The sequence below is a fragment of the Artemia franciscana genome, chromosome 20 (assembly GCF_032884065.1).
Source record: "Artemia franciscana chromosome 20, ASM3288406v1, whole genome shotgun sequence".
NCBI lineage: Eukaryota > Metazoa > Arthropoda > Branchiopoda > Anostraca > Artemiidae > Artemia > Artemia franciscana.
This window is the reverse complement of record NC_088882.1, coordinates 11,188,626-11,207,017: the sequence shown is the minus strand read 5'-3', so window position 1 is coordinate 11,207,017 and position 18,392 is coordinate 11,188,626. Positions and strand designations below refer to the sequence as shown.

General features: G+C 35.0%; 1 protein-coding gene across 1 annotated transcript in view; it reads left to right on the top strand.

Annotated features, from left to right (window-relative positions):
* LOC136039753 (ubiquitin carboxyl-terminal hydrolase 22-like) overlaps window positions 1–18,392 on the top strand; it is a 67,885-nt gene that overhangs the window by 29,480 nt on the left and 20,013 nt on the right. The window contains exons 5-6 of the mRNA XM_065723603.1: window positions 21–381; window positions 13,989–14,191. Of these exons, the coding sequence (XP_065579675.1) occupies window positions 21–381; window positions 13,989–14,191 (564 nt within the window). The remainder of the gene's footprint in view (window positions 1–20; window positions 382–13,988; window positions 14,192–18,392) is intronic.

Genomic DNA, 18,392 nt, shown 5'->3' with positions numbered 1-18,392 from the left:
ATGCTTGCCCTTTTTTTTAGTTCTACACTGGCAAGAAAAATCCACTGTCTCTCCACAAGCTACTTCATATGGTTTGGACGCATGCCAAACAATTAGCTGGGTATGAACAACAAGATGCTCACGAGTTCTTCATTACAACTTTAGATGTACTCCATCGCCAGTGCACTTTCGACGAAAAGAGTATCGTCAATGGTCAGAATCAAACTTCGTGCAATTGCATAATTGATCAAATATTTACGGGTGGTCTACAATCAGACGTTGTTTGCCAGGCATGTAATGGGGTTTCGACCACAGTGGACCCGTTCTGGGATATTTCCTTAGATTTGGGGCCAAATTCAGCTGTTTCCTCACAAGGAAGTAGTGAGCCTTCATCGCCATCAGGTTCTTTTTTATTTTTATATTTATTTGTATAAAATTAATTTATTTATTTTTGTGTTTTTAATTTTATTTTATTGATTGAATTTTTTATTCAACTATTAGTTAATTTATTTAATTTTAATTCATTATTTATATTTATCATATTTATATTTGTTTACTAATGGTAACTTAAGACATACAGAAACGATCTCATTCCACATAAAACATTCGACGGTTTTTGACTTCATCCATTACTTACTTACTTAAGTCCATCCATCTTCATGGGATTTTGTGGGGCCACTCCTTTCGAAATTTCACGGACCAGTGCTCGATATGCTGTTCGAACAGGAGCAGTTTTGGATAGTTTGGTAATATGTTGCCGATCAAAGTGTCAATCCATCTCTTACGAGGTCTTCCCCATGGTTGACGCTCTTCGACAGTCCCTTTGAGCGAGATCTTAGGTAGTCTAATAGGTAAACTGCATGCATTGGAGTCCTCTATGTGTATACATAAATATTCTAGTTTTTGTTTTTATTTTCATATTTCTTGTCGTAGCTTATGGTGCGCTAGAGCCTTTCATGCTTTTGACTATCCAATTTAATTTATACTTTTTCTCTCTGTAAAATTGAATATTTTTTAAATTTCGAAAGAGAATTGATTATCTCGAGAGTAAACTGAATAAATCTCATACATTGGCTACGTCTTGACTATGCAAAAAAAATGGTTCAATCCACATATTTTGTGGCAGGTTTTTCTAGTATGCCTTGAGCAAGTTTTCCTAGTATACCTTGAGCGATTGTGACTATCATAAAAAAAATATGAGTTTATTCGTTAAGCTGTACGAAAAGTGTGGTTCAATCCCGCTTTCTAGGGCTGTAATGAGAAAAAGGATGAGATGGCTAGGACAGGTTTTGCGGTTGAAGGATGACAGATTCCCAAAGTTTGTTCTTGTTGGCCATTGCTTAGGGCCAAACGAAAAATGAGTCTTTCGCCGCATGGGATGGGAGGATGTTATTAGGAAAGATTTAAGGAAAATAAGAAATTTTTGGAAGGGTGTAATGGAGACTTTGAACAGTTTGGAATGGAGGAGAGGTGTGCGTAGCTGTGTTGGCCCCAGTGGGCTTCATACTACACTAAGTTGTTAGTAGTAGTAGAAGTAGCAGTGAACGTTGAGGCCATTGTAAACGCTATCTTTCAACTTGAGTCTTTTTAGTCTGGTACGACTAGTATACCTTTAACCCCTTTCGACTCCCATAATAGCAAGTTTTATTACATACGTTTATCATTTGTTTTAACATTATTGTATCTTTCAAAGTCTCTGCATTGAGGGTATCAGTTGTCGCAATCAATATGTCTTTCAATATGTCAATATGTCAGTCAAGTTGTCGCAGGCTCACACATTTATTGCAACAGAAACCATATTCGCTTGCTCAATAATTTAGTTTCCAAATTCCAAAATTTTGTTTGCTTTGTTTCACTTTTATTCAGCTGAAAATGGACAGTTCCCCATTTAGCACGGGTAATTTAGTCCCTAGTATACCCACGTGGAAGATTTGCTAAAAATTCAAAATATCGAAAATACACTAAAAAGACCTACAATATCTTTTTTGAGGGAATTTTCAGTGATTGGATTTTGAGGGAATTTTGAGCAATAATTTAGTTTCCGAATTCCAAAATTTTGTTTGCTTTATTTTGCTTTTATTCAGCTGAAAATGGACAGTCCCCCATGTAGCACGGCTAGTTTAGTCCCTAGTATACCCACGTGGAAGATTTGCAAAAAATTCAAAATATCGAAAATACACTAAAAAAGACCTACAATATCTTTTTTGAGGAAATTTTGAGTGATTGGAGGGCTACTAACACATCCAATCAAAATCTGGAGATATGTATTTGTTCAACGTATCTGAAAGGTCTACAAATTATTTCTTTGAGGATGACAACCCCCCACAGCCCTCAGGACAAGGGTTGTAAGTTATGCCCTGGAACTATATAAGGTTTACTAACCTGTTTTTATCGGAAGTCTTGATAATTTCCGAGTATTGTTTTCTATACGTTGCTGTTTTGTTTGAGGCGAGAAGAAGACAAAAATCACACCAAACATTCTTTGAAGCTTAACAAGACTTGGAAAGATAATTTTGATCTTTATTTTGACATGTGATCTAGCACAAGACTAAGTTATGTAGTTTTCACAAAAAAAAAACAATAAAAAACACATACATATGTGAAATCACTACGAAATACCCATCCCCAAAATAGTGGCCGAACGATTAACGATACCGATTTGTATATATCCTCTAGATACTTTCTGAACTTGTTTTTTTCTCCATATTTTGATTTTTGGGTCTGAACCCAATGGGGCCTTTTTTATTGGTATTGATTCAAGTGTTGCTTTGGTAAATGGTTTTTCAATCTAATTCCAAAGAATAAAATGATCCAAAAAATTGGCACAGTAAAACTGTGCCAATTGGTAGGATGTTTGCTACCAATCCAGAAAATTTAAGTGAAATTTTGGGAGACCACATTTCTTTCTGGAGAATCAGGGAATTTCCAAGAAGACCTCACAAATTCAAAGATAGGGGAAGCACTGGGTGTGAGTATCCTTTTGTAAAAAGGATACTTAGGTAAGCGCAGTGTATCAGCCATTTAACTCAAGTATTGTTTCATGGTTATTGTGTGGCGCAATAGTGAATAAACTGAGCCAAGGTTTATTCAAGAGTCTAGAATAATCCCGGCCGAGACAGTTTAACATTTTTTGAACAAACTGTGCAACGCAATTAATGAATAATCCATGAATTAATGAATGTAAAACAGTGAATTTCGATGAATCAAAATTGGTTTCAAGAAACAAATCACATTTCTTTTACCACAAAATAGATTAAGTATGAACAACATTATGTAAATAATGTAAATTTTCATAAACATAATTTAGATACAAATTTAATATAATTTAAATATAAATTATATAAAATTATAATTTATAAAATTATATAATTTATATTATACAAGTTATGTAAATAATATAATATAAATTATAAATAATACAAAATAGGTAAACATATATCCGTAACTTAGGGGGCTAAGAATTTGAGCCTTCTTCTCGATTACAAATATATTATGAGATTATTTAAAATCGATAATATTAATAGAATATAAATATTATATATAAATAATATAGATAATATAATTGATATTTTAACTAATATAAAACAAAGTAACTAAATTCATATCCATAAGTTAGGTGGCTGAGAATTTGAGCCTTCTTCTCGAATATTTTGGTGTCCAAACTAAATCAATTTTTAACTCGTCTTTTCTTTGTATTAATTTAAAAAACTTTGTCGACAAGATAAGTTTCTCAAAGAAAATTAAAGAGCTCTATTAAGCCCAAGAATAAGCAAAAATAAGTCAAATAATCTTTCAAGCATTAAACTACCAAAAATCACTGTCAATAAATGAAACAAACTCAAAACGAACAGAAATTACAATAAATAGCCGAGTCAAACTCAAAACGAGCGACAATTAGCACGAGTAGGGCTGATAGGCCTTTTCAAGACCAGAAAACAATTTGCGCTTTGGAGAAAAAAAAAACAAAAAACAAATGACCATGGATTGTCAGTTTATTTGACATATAATGACATTTCATCCTTATGGTTTTGATAATTTTTCATTCATGAAAGTAAGAAAGGTGAAAACATTTCAAATGTAATGTTTGCAGAAATGGTGGGCGTGTGAGGGGGATTATTTGCCCTTTAATCACTTTCGACTATTAAAAAGGGCACTAACCCTTTCAATTTCCAATCCAAAGGGGTCTTTTCGAGGTTTCTAAGACAACAAATGGCCATGTCAAAATTTCTATCAGATGCATTTTGGGAAAATATGATGTGTGATGTAGGGGTATCCACCCTCTGATTACTCTGAATCTTAAAAGGGCACTAGAACTTCTGATTACCAATCCAATGAGCCCCTCCGAAGTTTATACGATCACCTTTTCTGTATAAACCTTATATGGCCTCAGGGCATAACTTACAACCCTTGCCATGACGGATGGGGGGGGGAGGGGCGTTGTCATCCTCAAATACATAATTTCCGGAACTTTCAAATACGTTGAACAATATGGTTATCTCAAAATTTTGATTGGATGTGTAGGTCTTTTTTAGTGTATTTTCGATATTTTGTATTTTTGGCAAATCTTCCACGTGGGTATAAAACAGAAAATCTGTATAGAATTTTAATCTTCATTATATAGTGACTAAACTAGCCATGCTACACGTGAGACCGTCTATTCTGCATTTAAAATTTTGAAGCGTTTTGCGGTCTTGACCCATCTTTCTCATATAGACAATTATAATTTTATTAATGTTAGTTTCTCTTTCCTTCTGTGTTGCGTTATCCCACTTTTATTTAATGACTGGTTGTGAATAAGTTATTATTATAATTTAGAACATAAGATTTCCGGAAAATTTTTGCCAATAAATTATGCCTTTTTAATCATATTTAATAATTTAATAATTTTGTACAAGGTGTATAGTTCACATTGTATTATAATACGTAAAACTCGAGCTCCTCAAGATTTCTGCTCTTTGTCTAAAAGACGGCTTAGCTCACGAAAAAAAGTCTGAATAAAAGTGTCCCAGATTGTGTACTCTACAATTTTCATCGTAGATGTTAACCTGAGCTATGGAGACCTAGGTAACTGTAAGAAAGCAATTGTTGTGGGCATGAAAATTTAATAGTTCTGGAATTGCTAAAATATATTGGGGTTTCCCTAAGCAACTTCTTCAGTAGTGATTAATGAGACAGCATGCCCATGGCAAGGAAAAGAAAACAGTGACAAGGCCTCATCTAGAGGGAGGGAGGTGGGTACTCAAGGTTTGGACTCCTTCCCCTGAAATTCTGTTTGACTCTTAAAAACGTAAGAAAAATGGATTTAAACAAAAAATTAGAATAAAAATTTCCCAAATTGTGTACTCTACAATTTTCATTGTACTGAACATTGAACCTGAGCTATGGAAACCTAGATAATCGTAAGAAAGCAATTGTTTTGGGTATGACTATATATATATATATATATATATATATATATATATATATATATATATATATATATATATATATATATATATATATATATATATATATATATATATATATATATATATATATATATATATATATATATATATATATATATATATATATATATATATATATATATTATATATATATATATATATATATATATATATATATATATATATTTAACACTATACATATAACACTATATACATATAATACTATACATATAACTATACTTATACATACTATATATATATACTATACTATACATATACTATATAATATATATATATATATATATATATATATATATATATATATATATATATATATATATATATATATATATATATATATATATATATATATATATATATATATGTATATAATACTTATATATAATACTTACTATATAATATATATATAATACTATATATATATATATATATATATATATATATATATATATATATATATATATATATATATATATATATATATATATATATATATATATATATAATACTATACATATAGCACTAAAGTGAAGGCTCTTAAAAGTTTCTAGCTTATTGTATATAATTTCAATACGATAACCCCAATATGACTGGAATGAAATACTTCACAAAATTAATAGTTCTGGAATGTAGTAGACAGGTTTAATAGCAAAAACTTGACAGCTATCGCTGATTTGTGTTTCTTTACAACATATTCAAAATCAAACTACACTTGTAAATATAAATCAAACTATAAATATTAACTCTTATTGTACATTTTGACGAAAACCGGGACGAAAGAATTACCATATCGGTTTGTTCTTGCTTTAACGGGAACTAACTTATCTTGCTTTCTCGTTCTTGATGGTAGAGGTTGATCAGGTAGAATTTCACGGTGCTGAGATTTAGAAAGCAAGAACTTTCCAAAACTCATTATCAGAGTTTCGTACCGATTTTGGAGTGACGTAGTCCTAGCACTTCTAGAGCCTTTTCGTAGGGGATGTCACGGCGGCCCAAGATGATCGATACCGCTCGCTTCTGAACCGATTCAAGCTCCTGACAAAGATACACTGTTCTAAGCGCTGAGGGCACCCAAACAGGGCACGCATATTCCAGAATGGGGCGGACATATGCTATGTATGCATACTTAATACTCTCTGTGTTCGCACTGAACTTACGCATACCGTTTGTTGCCGTTTACCGCTAGTCTGTAGACTAGCGTTTGCACTTTTAACCATGTTTTCAATATGTGCGGCAAAGCTGAAGTCATTGGAGAAAGTAACTCCAAGGATCTTGATACTGTTTGTTAGAAGGAATAGAACATTTGGCTCCATAACATCACTTTTTAGCGGGTTAAAGTGCACTATCTTCGACTTGTTCACATTAATCTCAAGATTTAGCTCCGCGCACTCTTTTGTGAAAACACTGAAAAAATTTGAACTGAATTTTGGCGTCACAACTCTGTTTTGTACTAAATATTTCAGGATAAATGACAGGTCGTCCACGAACTTGTAGTGGTCGTCATAGTCAGCTATGAGGAAGTTAATTACAGACAAGAATGCAATAGCTGCAAGCTTAGTGCCTTAAGGGGCTCCACAGGTGGATGAGGACCATTCGGAATTACTATCACCTTCGTAGAGAGAGAACGTAGAACTTCACCTTCATCTGCGCAGGAGTCAAGTATTTCAGACTTCTGGGCTTGTGTGGGAGAAGGGAATGAGGTCCAGATGTGGGTAAAATATTTGCTAAAATACATTGGGTTTTACTAAGCGACTTCTTTAGCAATGATTAATGAGACTGCGTGCCCAAGGCAAGAAAAAGAAAATAGTGACAAGGCCTTATCTAGGGGGAGGGAAGTGGGTACAAGGGTTGGACCCCCCCCCCCCCTGAAATTTCTTTTGACTCGTAAAACCGTAAGAAAAAAGCATTTAGAAAGAAATTTCATTTGTGTTTGAAGTTTTTGATTGTAGCCCCCCTCCTTCGAGCTAAAATCCTGGATGCGCCGTTGAACTGTAAACTAATAATTTCATCTAATGTGATCTTAACGACATTTAGCAGATTAAGTTGAATAGGAACAATTTTCATTTGTTTCCAATCGATCCTCCCTGATCTCGATGCCGATGAATGTAAAATGCATCAGTTTCTATAGCACTTGGTATCTACCAAGTGACATATAGCGATCGCAAATTCTGTCGGTCGCTCTTTCGGTCTGTCGGTCTGTCTGTCTATCCCGGTTTTGCTACTTTAGGCACTTTCAGGTAAGCTAGGACGATGAAAGCTAGCTAGGACGTAAGCTAGGACGATTTGGCAGGCGTATCAAGAACCAGATCAGATTAAATTAGAAATTATCGTTTCCCCGATTCGACCATCTGGGGGGGGGACGGTTATACCGGGAAAATTAGAAAAAAGGAGGTATTTTTAACTTACGAACGGGTGATCGGATTATGAAATCTGATGTTTGGAAGGATATCGTGTCTCAGATCTCTTTTTTAAATCCCGACTGGATCAGGTGACATTGGGGGGAGTTGTGGTGGGGAAACCTAAAAATCTTGGAAAACGCTTAGAGTGGAGGGATCAGGATGAAATTGGTGGGGAAAATAAGCACAAGTCCTAGATACGTGATTGACATAAGTGGAACGGATCCTATCTCTTTGGAGAGTTGGGGGGGTAATTCTGAAAAATTAGAAATGAAAGAGTGGTCGGATCTTAATAAAATTTGATGTTTGGAAGGATATCGTGTCTCAGAGCTCTTATTTTACATCCCGACCGGATCTGGTGACATTGGGGGGAGTTGGTGGGGGGGGGACCTAAAATCTTGGAATACGCTTAGAGTGGAGGGATTGGGATGAAACTTGGTGGGAAAAATAATCACAAGTCCTAGACACGTGATTGACATAACCGGAACGGATCTGCTCTCTTTGGGGGAGTTGGGGGAAGGGCTAATTCTGAAAAAATGAGGTACTTTTAACTTACGAAGAAGTGATCGTATCTTAAAGAAATTTCATATTTAGAAGGACCTCGTAACTCAGATCTCTTATTTTAAAGAGTAACCGGATCCAGTGTCATTGTGGGGGGGGGGGGACCGGGAATATTAGAAAACGCTTAAAGTTGAGAGATCAGGATGAAACTTGGTGGGAAGAATAAGCACAAGTCTAAGATAAGTGATTGACATAACCGGACCGGATCCGCTCTCTTTGGTGGAGATGGGGGGAGAGTAATTCGGAAAAATCAGAAAAAAACGAGGTATTTGTATCTTACGAAGGGGTGATCAGATCTTAATGGAATTTGATATTTAGAAGGATCTTGTGATTTAAAACTCTCATTTTAAATCCTGACCAGATCCAGTGACATTGGGGGGAGTTTGAGGGGGAAACCAGAAATCTTGGAAAACGCTTAGAGCGGAGAGATCGGTGTGAAACTTGATGAGAAGAACAAGCATAAGTTATAGATACGTGATTGACATAATTGGAACGGATCCGTTCTCTTTGGGGGAGCTGGGGGTTGTTAATTTGGAAAAATTGAGGTATATTTAACTTAAGCACGGGTGACCGTATCTTAATGAAATTTGATATTTAATAAACTCATGCCTCAGTGCTCTCATTTGAAATCCCGACCAGATCCGTTGACATTTGGGGGAGTTGGAGGGGAAACCGAAATCTTGGAAAACGCTTATAAATGTCGTAGATTCGTGATTGATAGTAACCGGACTGGATCCGCTCTCTTCGGGGGAGTTTGGGGATGGGGTTCAGTGCTTTGGCGAGGTTGGTGCTTCTGGACGTGCTAGGACGATGAAAATTGGTACGCGTGTCAGGGAGCTGCACAATTTGACTTGATAAAGTCGTTTTCCCAGATTTGACCATCTGGGGGGCAAAAGGGAGAGGAAAAATTAGAAAAAATGAGGTATTTTTAACTTACAAATGGGTGATCGGATCTTAATGAATTTTGATATCTAGAAGGACCTCGTGACTCAGAGCTCTTATTTTAAATCCTGATCGGCATTAAGCCTCTGATTTTTCTTTTAAAGCAATCTATCGATTCTTATAATTTTGCTAGAGCTCATACCATATGAGCTCTTGCCTCTTGGCTCTTCCGACCTCGTCACAAGTGCCATATGAGCTCTTAGCTCTTGTTTTAAGAAATTTCACTCATGAATCATACCATTTTCAAAAATTTCTAAATTTCTTTGAGTTAGAAGAGGAAAACATTTTCTGGGTAAAAAGAATATTGTGATAACTGCCAAGTCATTCTGGTAAACTAGGTTGAAAATGTGGAGATTTTTGTTGTTGAATGTAACTAAAATCTCATTTTTTGCGGTCAAAATTGGATTACAATCCTGGAAAGATGAGCTAAAAACAGGTAGAGCTGTTCCAGCAAGACATTACAGAAATGAAAAACCATATCAGAGTAGATAGCAGTTAGTCATTATTTTGTAGGAGTCTGGCATTAGCTGAGACAATAGCGTTAGCTGATATCTTAATCAAAAGAATGAACTTCCTAAGTTGTTCCTTCGACTGAACTGCTTCCTCTGTTTTCTAGATTAAGCGAGGCCATGGGTGGGTATTTGTTTCGGCCACGGGGCAGTTTTTGTCCGTAACTCTGTGTAAATTTAGTAGTGTTACTTAGAAATCCTTTAAAAATCTCTTTTTAGCAAGACTGAGCTATTGACCTGGTTTAATGTAAATGTGTACGACCTTGGCCACATCTCAACCTAGTGAACATGCTCAAGCAACTTCCTGATTGTTTTTTTCGAAAGCTAATATTTGACTCCATTTTATGGTTTGTGGTTTTTATGGTTTTTATGGCACTTGGTATTAACCAAGTGACATATAGCAATCGCAAATTCTGTCGGTCTGTCTGTCTGTCGGTCGGTCGGTCCCGGTTTTGCTACTCTAGGCACTTCCAGGTAAGCTGGGACGATGAAATTTGGCAGGCGTATCAGGGACCGGGCCAGATTAAATTAGAAATGGAGGCCTGTTTTACTGCGTTTTGATGTGTGCAGTTTGATTGCATCGTATTTAAGAAATTTGTTTTTTATTCGAATATTGAACTCCACAAGAACTGGAATCTTCGGAAATAATTAATGGAAGATTTTTGGCATCTATTAGTTCCTTTACTGAGAAAACATAAAAACACGCTAATTAAATAAAATTCTAAAAAGTAATATAGATGTTCAGATTAAGTTGAAGGAGTAGAAATGATATATATAAAAAAGAAATATATACAAAGGTATTGTTGAATAGTAAAGAGAAAATCAAGCGAGATTTATTAAAAAAAAAAAAAGTTCTGTAATGTTATGTCTAATGGGAAAAGAACGAAGTAGTGGATGTGAAAAAAAATCTAAAAAATCTAGAAAAAAAAGCAAATCAATAGGAAAAGAAATTCAAAAGAATGTTGATAATGAGATGTAATTTTTACGTTATTCTAAATATATGAAATGCATCAAGTTTAAAGGTAATTATCAAAGATTTTGAGAATTGGAATAACATTGGTAAAAAAAAAAAAAATTGAATTCATTCATTCATAGAACTCTATAGAATCTTATAACCCTTATTTAATTAAATTACTATTTAATTAAAGTTGAAAGTTCGAGTGACTTTTTAATTAGTGAAAGCGATCCCCTCAGAGCAAAGTAACATTCCCCTGGCATTTGTGGTGTAATTTCAAAATTTTGACCCAAAGAGGGCCAAAAGGATATCGAATGTTACTTTTGAGATGTCCTAGACCACTGGATCACTGTTTATGTTGGTTTGGAATTCATTCACGTAAAATTTGTTCATCAAAAGTAAATAGTTTAAGTATATTTGCTTGATTTTAGAAAAAAAACAGTAGATTCTTTGTGAAAATTCTGGAATGAAATTCAAGATATCCGAGAGTTCTAAAGTATAGAGCGACACAAATGTTAATTTTATGTTTGGCTCTAAGACAGATAGGTGTTTGATTTTAAAAATGAATACCAAGAGAAATCATCCTGTATATGATGCCTTTCTATCACGTCCCAACTCTACGCTCATTTTTTTTGTGCTTTGGTTTTGAGTGTGACAAATATAGAAGAAGTCTAATAGTAAGTGACATATTGTCACATTCCTTCAAAATATTTGAAATAAACAGATTGTGGCTTATAGCAAATGCGCATTAGTAAGCCTTTCCACTCTTAAGGAATTGTGATTTTGCCCCTCTGCTGATTTTGTTTGTACTTGGAGTATTCCTTGAGGTATTGACTTTGACTTGCTTGACTTTGGTCTCCTGCCGGGTGCTGCTTGACTTAGGGATTGACGTCTGCCTCCTCCATCCACTTCGGTCCATTGCAAGGGTTTATAATGGTTTTCTTCACTCGGTCGGATATTTGAAATCGCTAGGAACTCCGATAAGCTGTTGGACCATCATTCCTTTGGTCGGCCGTGAAAGTCAAACAACTTCTTTGTGGGCAAGTTCAGGGGCATCCGGAGTAGATGTCCAAACCACTGCAAGGTACGCTCGGCTGCTTGGGTAGAAAAGCCGGACTGCCTGGTGAGATGCAGCAGCTTCTTGTTACTCACTAAGTCGACCCACCGTAGACCTTCTATCCTTCTTAGACTAAAATCTATCGATGGCCATTAGGGTTGCGGCTGATGCTTGCCAAGTCTCAGCTCCATAAAGCATCACAGAACCAACGAGGGCGTTGAAAATTCAAAGTTTGGTCGAACGGCTGATATTCGGTTCCCGCCAAAGGTGACGGTTCAACCCGCCCATGGTTGAAGACGCTTTGGATAGCCTTACTTGTAGGTCGGGGAGAAGCGAGCCATCCGAAGAAATCGGGGATCCCAGGTATGCAAGCCTTTGGACAACTTCTATGCTAGTTGTTCCATCCAGACTGACTGGAGAAATGACAATAGGATAAGACGGGTCCATGGCCATAATTTTCGTTATATAATTATAATTATTCCTGTTTATCTGCAGTCCCACATTTTTGGCCTCTTCTCGTGATATTTCAAGCACTTTCAGTAACTGCTCCATGGAGTCCGCTAGGATGGCCAAGTCATCTGTAAAATCCGTATCTGAGATGACGCGATCTCCTAACTGGAGTCCAAAGTTGAGACCTGAAGTCGTCTTTGTCACAACGTGGTCTAACATGACATTGAAGAGCTCTGGAGCCACTGCACATCCTTGACGTACCCCTGTCGTGATTCGAAAGAATGGGTGGCGCTGGTTATCAACTTGAGCATAATTCTCTGTGCAATAGTGTAAAGCTTTGAAGAGTCAGTAGTATTTCTCGAGAAGACCAGTAGATGCTAAAATCTTCGAAAGTGCCTCTCGGTTCACTGAGTTGAACACGGCACGGAAGTCAACGTAGGCAAAAAAAGCTTTTGGACGAAACTCTGTGGCTTTCTCCATTATATGTCTAATCGTGAAAATTTGCTCGATGGTGGAATGGTCCGACATAAAAGCAACTTGTTCCGATCACCAAATCCCACGAACTATATTCTGACAACGATCCAGCAGGACCATTGATAAAAGTTTTCCTGGGACTGACAGCAAAGTTCTACGATAGTTTGAACAGTTTTTTCTAGAGTCTTTCCTTTTCCATAAGGAGACAATGACTCCTTTCCTCCAATCTTCAGGAATTATCTCAGTTTGCCAAATTGCGGAAAACTGAGTGTGAAGAAACAGGAGCATTGTAGGACCAGTGTATTTCAGCAGTTCAGAGCTTAAGCCACGGATACCAGCAGCTTTACTATTCTTGAGCCTTTTAATTGCGTTTCGAATTTTTGAGGGGCTGAAATGCTCATATGGAGGAACATCTGCTTCAGGCCTTTGAGTAGATTGGCTCGGACTATCATCTGGAGAGACAGATGGGCTAGTATTATTTAAGAGCGAGCAGAAGTGATGCGGGCGCTCTGAGAGTCAAAACTTTCCGGGTGGCCATCCTAAACCCCTTTGGTCTTGGAGATTTAGTTTGTCAGTCTTTCTGACATCGTCAGCATGTCCGTTGACGCGCGATGATCGATATCTTAAAAGAAAATTGGGATCCGAGGCTATTTTGTCACTTTTCGTAGCAATTTATTTCAATAGGAGGGTTGCTTGCCCAACCGACCCTAGAACTGGAATCTGATTTGAACCGGGTTAGTCTTAGATAATAACATTCCTGGGGTTGGTTTCATCCGCCACAAGAGGTTACGATCACCCTGATCGGAGGGTTTAGTTAGGGGAAACCCCGTATCCAGAAGCACGTGGTCAGTAGATAGACTCTGCATCATTCCAGACAAACTCCATCAGCTTAAAACTCCTTGAGATATAAAGGGCTATTCAAAATTAAGCATAGAGTGGAAGTTAGAGGTGGAGGACAACCCCTCTCCCCTCATAGACAATATAATTTTTGCTCGTTTCGTGTTTTTGTTTCGTTTTTTGATTTCTATTGAAAATTTTCGTGTTTTTTCTTTTAATTTCTTTATGCGCTAATTACTAATTTGCTAATGCCAAGTAAATTTTAAATTTGTTGTATTGTGCATTTCCAGATTCAGTTTATTGTAGATTTTACATTCAACAGTTCGCTTTTGGGAATAAAAGTATTTTTTTCTGTTACAGGCTCGAATAATAGCAGTGAGACCTTTGTATCAAACGGTACACTATATCCTACCTCTTTGATTGATTGTTTGGAGCGCTTCACACGTCCTGAACATCTTGGATCTGCCTCCAAAATAAAATGCTCCAGATGTGGAAGTTATCAAGAATCAACGAAACAGTTAACAATGAAAAAGTTACCTATTGTTGCTAGTTTTCATTTAAAGGTACGGTTTACCCTTTTGTATCACAATTCCTATTAACATCTTTGTCTTACCTTTCTTAGCTTACCTTAGCTTTATCTTTCTTAGTTGTCTATTGTTGCCAGTTTTCATCTAAAGGTACGGTTTACCCTTTTTTGTCACCATTCCTATTAACGTCTTTTTCTTACATTTCTTTTCTTAGTTAAGAAGTATCAAACCTTGGGAAGAAACGGATTAAATTTTACAGGCCCCTGTCCATGATTTTTTATGCATATCCATATTTTTTTAGGGGGGGGGAGGGAGAAACTTGAAAATGAAAAATTATCTTACGGACTACCTTATTGAACAATTTTTCTTTCTTGCCGTAATGCCTAGCATTTAATGTGAAGCAATTAAGAATCCAGACTTATTTCAAAGCTATCAAACATAAACGGTTTTCTCTATAAGCTCAGAATAAACTGATTAATCAACAAAAAATTGTGTTTTATAACTACCCTCACTTGTGCTCAAGACTTGCAACCTTCAAGAATCTCTAATTTCAGTAAGCAGACGACTTATGAAAATTTGTATTATGTATATATTTATATATACAGTTACTACTTGATTAATACTATGCATCTGCGAGTCTAAATTTGAAAGTATTTTTCGCAATTTTACAGTGGCTCCTAGGCAAGCCACTAAACTAATAACTTATTTTCTGGTTTTGGACACAGCAAATTACGATTTTTTGTAAGATTAATGTAAATTCCAAAAGCAATTCCAAAAAAGCAAGGTACGTTTGTAACTACACTAGGAACCTAGTTCCTAGGTTCCTAGGCCCACTGTAGCGGTACAGTGGTTCTTCAAGAATCTCTAATTTCAGTTAACAGACGATTTATGAAAATTTGTATAATGCATATATTTATATACAATTTTTACTTGATTAATACTACACATTTGCAAGTCTGAATTTGAAAGTAGTTTTCCAAATTTTACAGTGGCTCCTAGCAAAGCCACTAAACTAGTAAGTTATTTTCTGGTTTACAACACAGCAAAATACATTTTTTTTTTTTTTTTTTGTAAGATTAATGTAAATTTCAAAAGCAACCAAGGACTTGTGAAAGGTACATTTGTAACTAGACTAGGAACCTAGTTCCTAGGTTCCTAGGCCCTCTGTAGTGGTACAGTGGTTCTTCAAGAATCTCTAATTTCAGTTAACCGACGATTTATGAAAATTTGTATAATGCATATATTTATATACAATTTTTACTTGATTAATACTACACATTTGCAAGTCTGAATTTGAAAGTAGTTTTCCAAATTTTACAGTGGCTCCTAGCAAAGCCACTAAACTAGTAAGTTATTTTCTGGTTTACAACACAGCAAAATACATTTTTTTTTTTTTTGTAAGATTAATGTAAATTTCAAAAGCAACCAAGGACTTGTGAAAGGTACATTTGTAACTAGACTAGGAACCTAGTTCCTAGGTTCCTAGGCCCTCTGTAGTGGTACAGTGGTTCTTCAAGAATCTCTAATTTCAGTTAACCGACGATTTATGAAAATTTGTATAATGCATATATTTATATACAATTTTTACTTGATTAATACTACACATTTGCAAGTCTGAATTTGAAAGTAGTTTTCCAAATTTTACAGTGGATCCTAGCAAAGCCACTAAACTAGTAAGTTATTTTCTGGTTTACAACACAGCAAAATACATTTTTTTTTTTTTTTTGTAAGATTAATGTAAATTTCAAAAGCAACCAAGGACTTGTGAAAGGTACATTTGTAACTAGACTAGGAACCTAGTTCCTAGGTTCCTAGGCCCTCTGTAGTGGTACAGTGGTTCTTCAAGAATCTCTAATTTCAGTTAACCGACGATTTATGAAAATTTGTATAATGCATATATTTATATACAATTTTTACTTGATTAATACTACACATTTGCAAGTCTGAATTTGAAAGTAGTTTTCCAAATTTTACAGTGGCTCCTAGCAAAGCCACTAAACTAGTAAGTTATTTTCTGGTTTACAACACAGTAAAATACATTTTTTTTTTTTTTGTAAGATTAATGTAAATTTCAAAAGCAACCAAGGACTTGTGAAAGGTACATTTGTAACTAGACTAGGAACCTAGTTCCTAGGTTCCTAGGCCCTCTGTAGTGGTACAGTGGTTCTTCAAGAATCTCTAATTTCAGTTAACCGACGATTTATGAAAATTTGTATAATGCATATATTTATATACAATTTTTACTTGATTAATACTACACATTTGCAAGTCTGAATTTGAAAGTAGTTTTCCAAATTTTACAGTGGCTCCTAGCAAAGCCACTAAACTAGTAAGTTATTTTCTGGTTTACAACACAGCAAAATACATTTTTTTTTTTTTGTAAGATTAATGTAAATTTCAAAAGCAACCAAGGACATGTGAAAGGTACATTTGTAACTAGACTAGGAACCTAGTTCCTAGGTTCCTAGGCCCTCTGTAGTGGTACAGTGGTTCTTCAAGAATCTCTAATTTCAGTTAACCGACGATTTATGAAAATTTGTATAATGCATATATTTATATACAATTTTTACTTGATTAATACTACACATTTGCAAGTCTGAATTTGAAAGTAGTTTTCCAAATTTTACAGTGGCTCCTAGCAAAGCCACTAAACTAGTAAGTTATTTTCTGGTTTACAACACAGCAAAATACATTTTTTTTTTTTTTGTAAGATTAATGTAAATTTCAAAAGCAACCAAGGACTTGTGAAAGGTACATTTGTAACTAGACTAGGAACCTAGTTCCTAGGTTCCTAGGCCCTCTGTAGTGGTACAGTGGTTCTTCAAGAATCTCTAATTTCAGTTAACCGACGATTTATGAAAATTTGTATAATGCATATATTTATATACAATTTTTACTTGATTAATACTACACATTTGCAAGTCTGAATTTGAAAGTAGTTTTCCAAATTTTACAGTGGCTCCTAGCAAAGCCACTAAACTAGTAAGGTATTTTCTGGTTTACAACACAGCAAAATACATTTTTTTTTTTTTTTGTAAGATTAATGTAAATTTCAAAAGCAACCAAGGACTTGTGAAAGGTACATTTGTAACTAGACTAGGAACCTAGTTCCTAGGTTCCTAGGCCCTCTGTAGTGGTACAGTGGTTCTTCAAGAATCTCTAATTTTAGTTAACCGACGATTTATGAAAATTTGTATAATGCATATATTTATATACAATTTTTACTTGATTAATACTACACATTTGCAAGTCTGAATTTGAAAGTAGTTTTCCAAATTTTACAGTGGCTCCTAGCAAAGCCACTAAACTAGTAAGTTATTTTCTGGTTTACAACACAGCAAAATACATTTTTTTTTTTTTTTGTAAGATTAATGTAAATTTCAAAAGCAACCAAGGACTTGTGAAAGGTACATTTGTAACTAGACTAGGAACCTAGTTCCTAGGTTCCTAGGCCCTCTGTAGTGGTACAGTGGTTCTTCAAGAATCTCTAATTTCAGTTAACCGACGATTTATGAAAATTTGTATAATGCATATATTTATATACAATTTTTACTTGATTAATACTACACATTTGCAAGTCTGAATTTGAAAGTAGTTTTCCAAATTTTACAGTGGCTCCTAGCAAAGCCACTAAACTAGTAAGTTATTTTCTGGTTTACAACACAGCAAAATACATTTTTTTTTTTTTTTTGTAAGATTAATGTAAATTTCAAAAGCAACCAAGGACTTGTGAAAGGTACATTTGTAACTAGACTAGGAACCTAGTTCCTAGGTTCCTAGGCCCTCTGTAGTGGTACAGTGGTTCTTCAAGAATCTCTAATTTCAGTTAACCGACGATTTATGAAAATTTGTATAATGCATATATTTATATACAATTTTTACTTGATTAATACTACACATTTGCAAGTCTGAATTTGAAAGTAGTTTTCCAAATTTTACAGTGGCTCCTAGCAAAGCCACTAAACTAGTAAGTTATTTTCTGGTTTACAACACAGCAAAATACATTTTTTTTTTTTTTTGTAAGATTAATGTAAATTTCAAAAGCAACCAAGGACTTGTGAAAGGTACATTTGTAACTAGACTAGGAACCTAGTTCCTAGGTTCCTAGGCCCTCTGTAGTGGTACAGTGGTTCTTCAAGAATCTCTAATTTCAGTTAACCGACGATTTATGAAAATTTGTATAATGCATATATTTATATACAATTTTTACTTGATTAATACTACACATTTGCAAGTC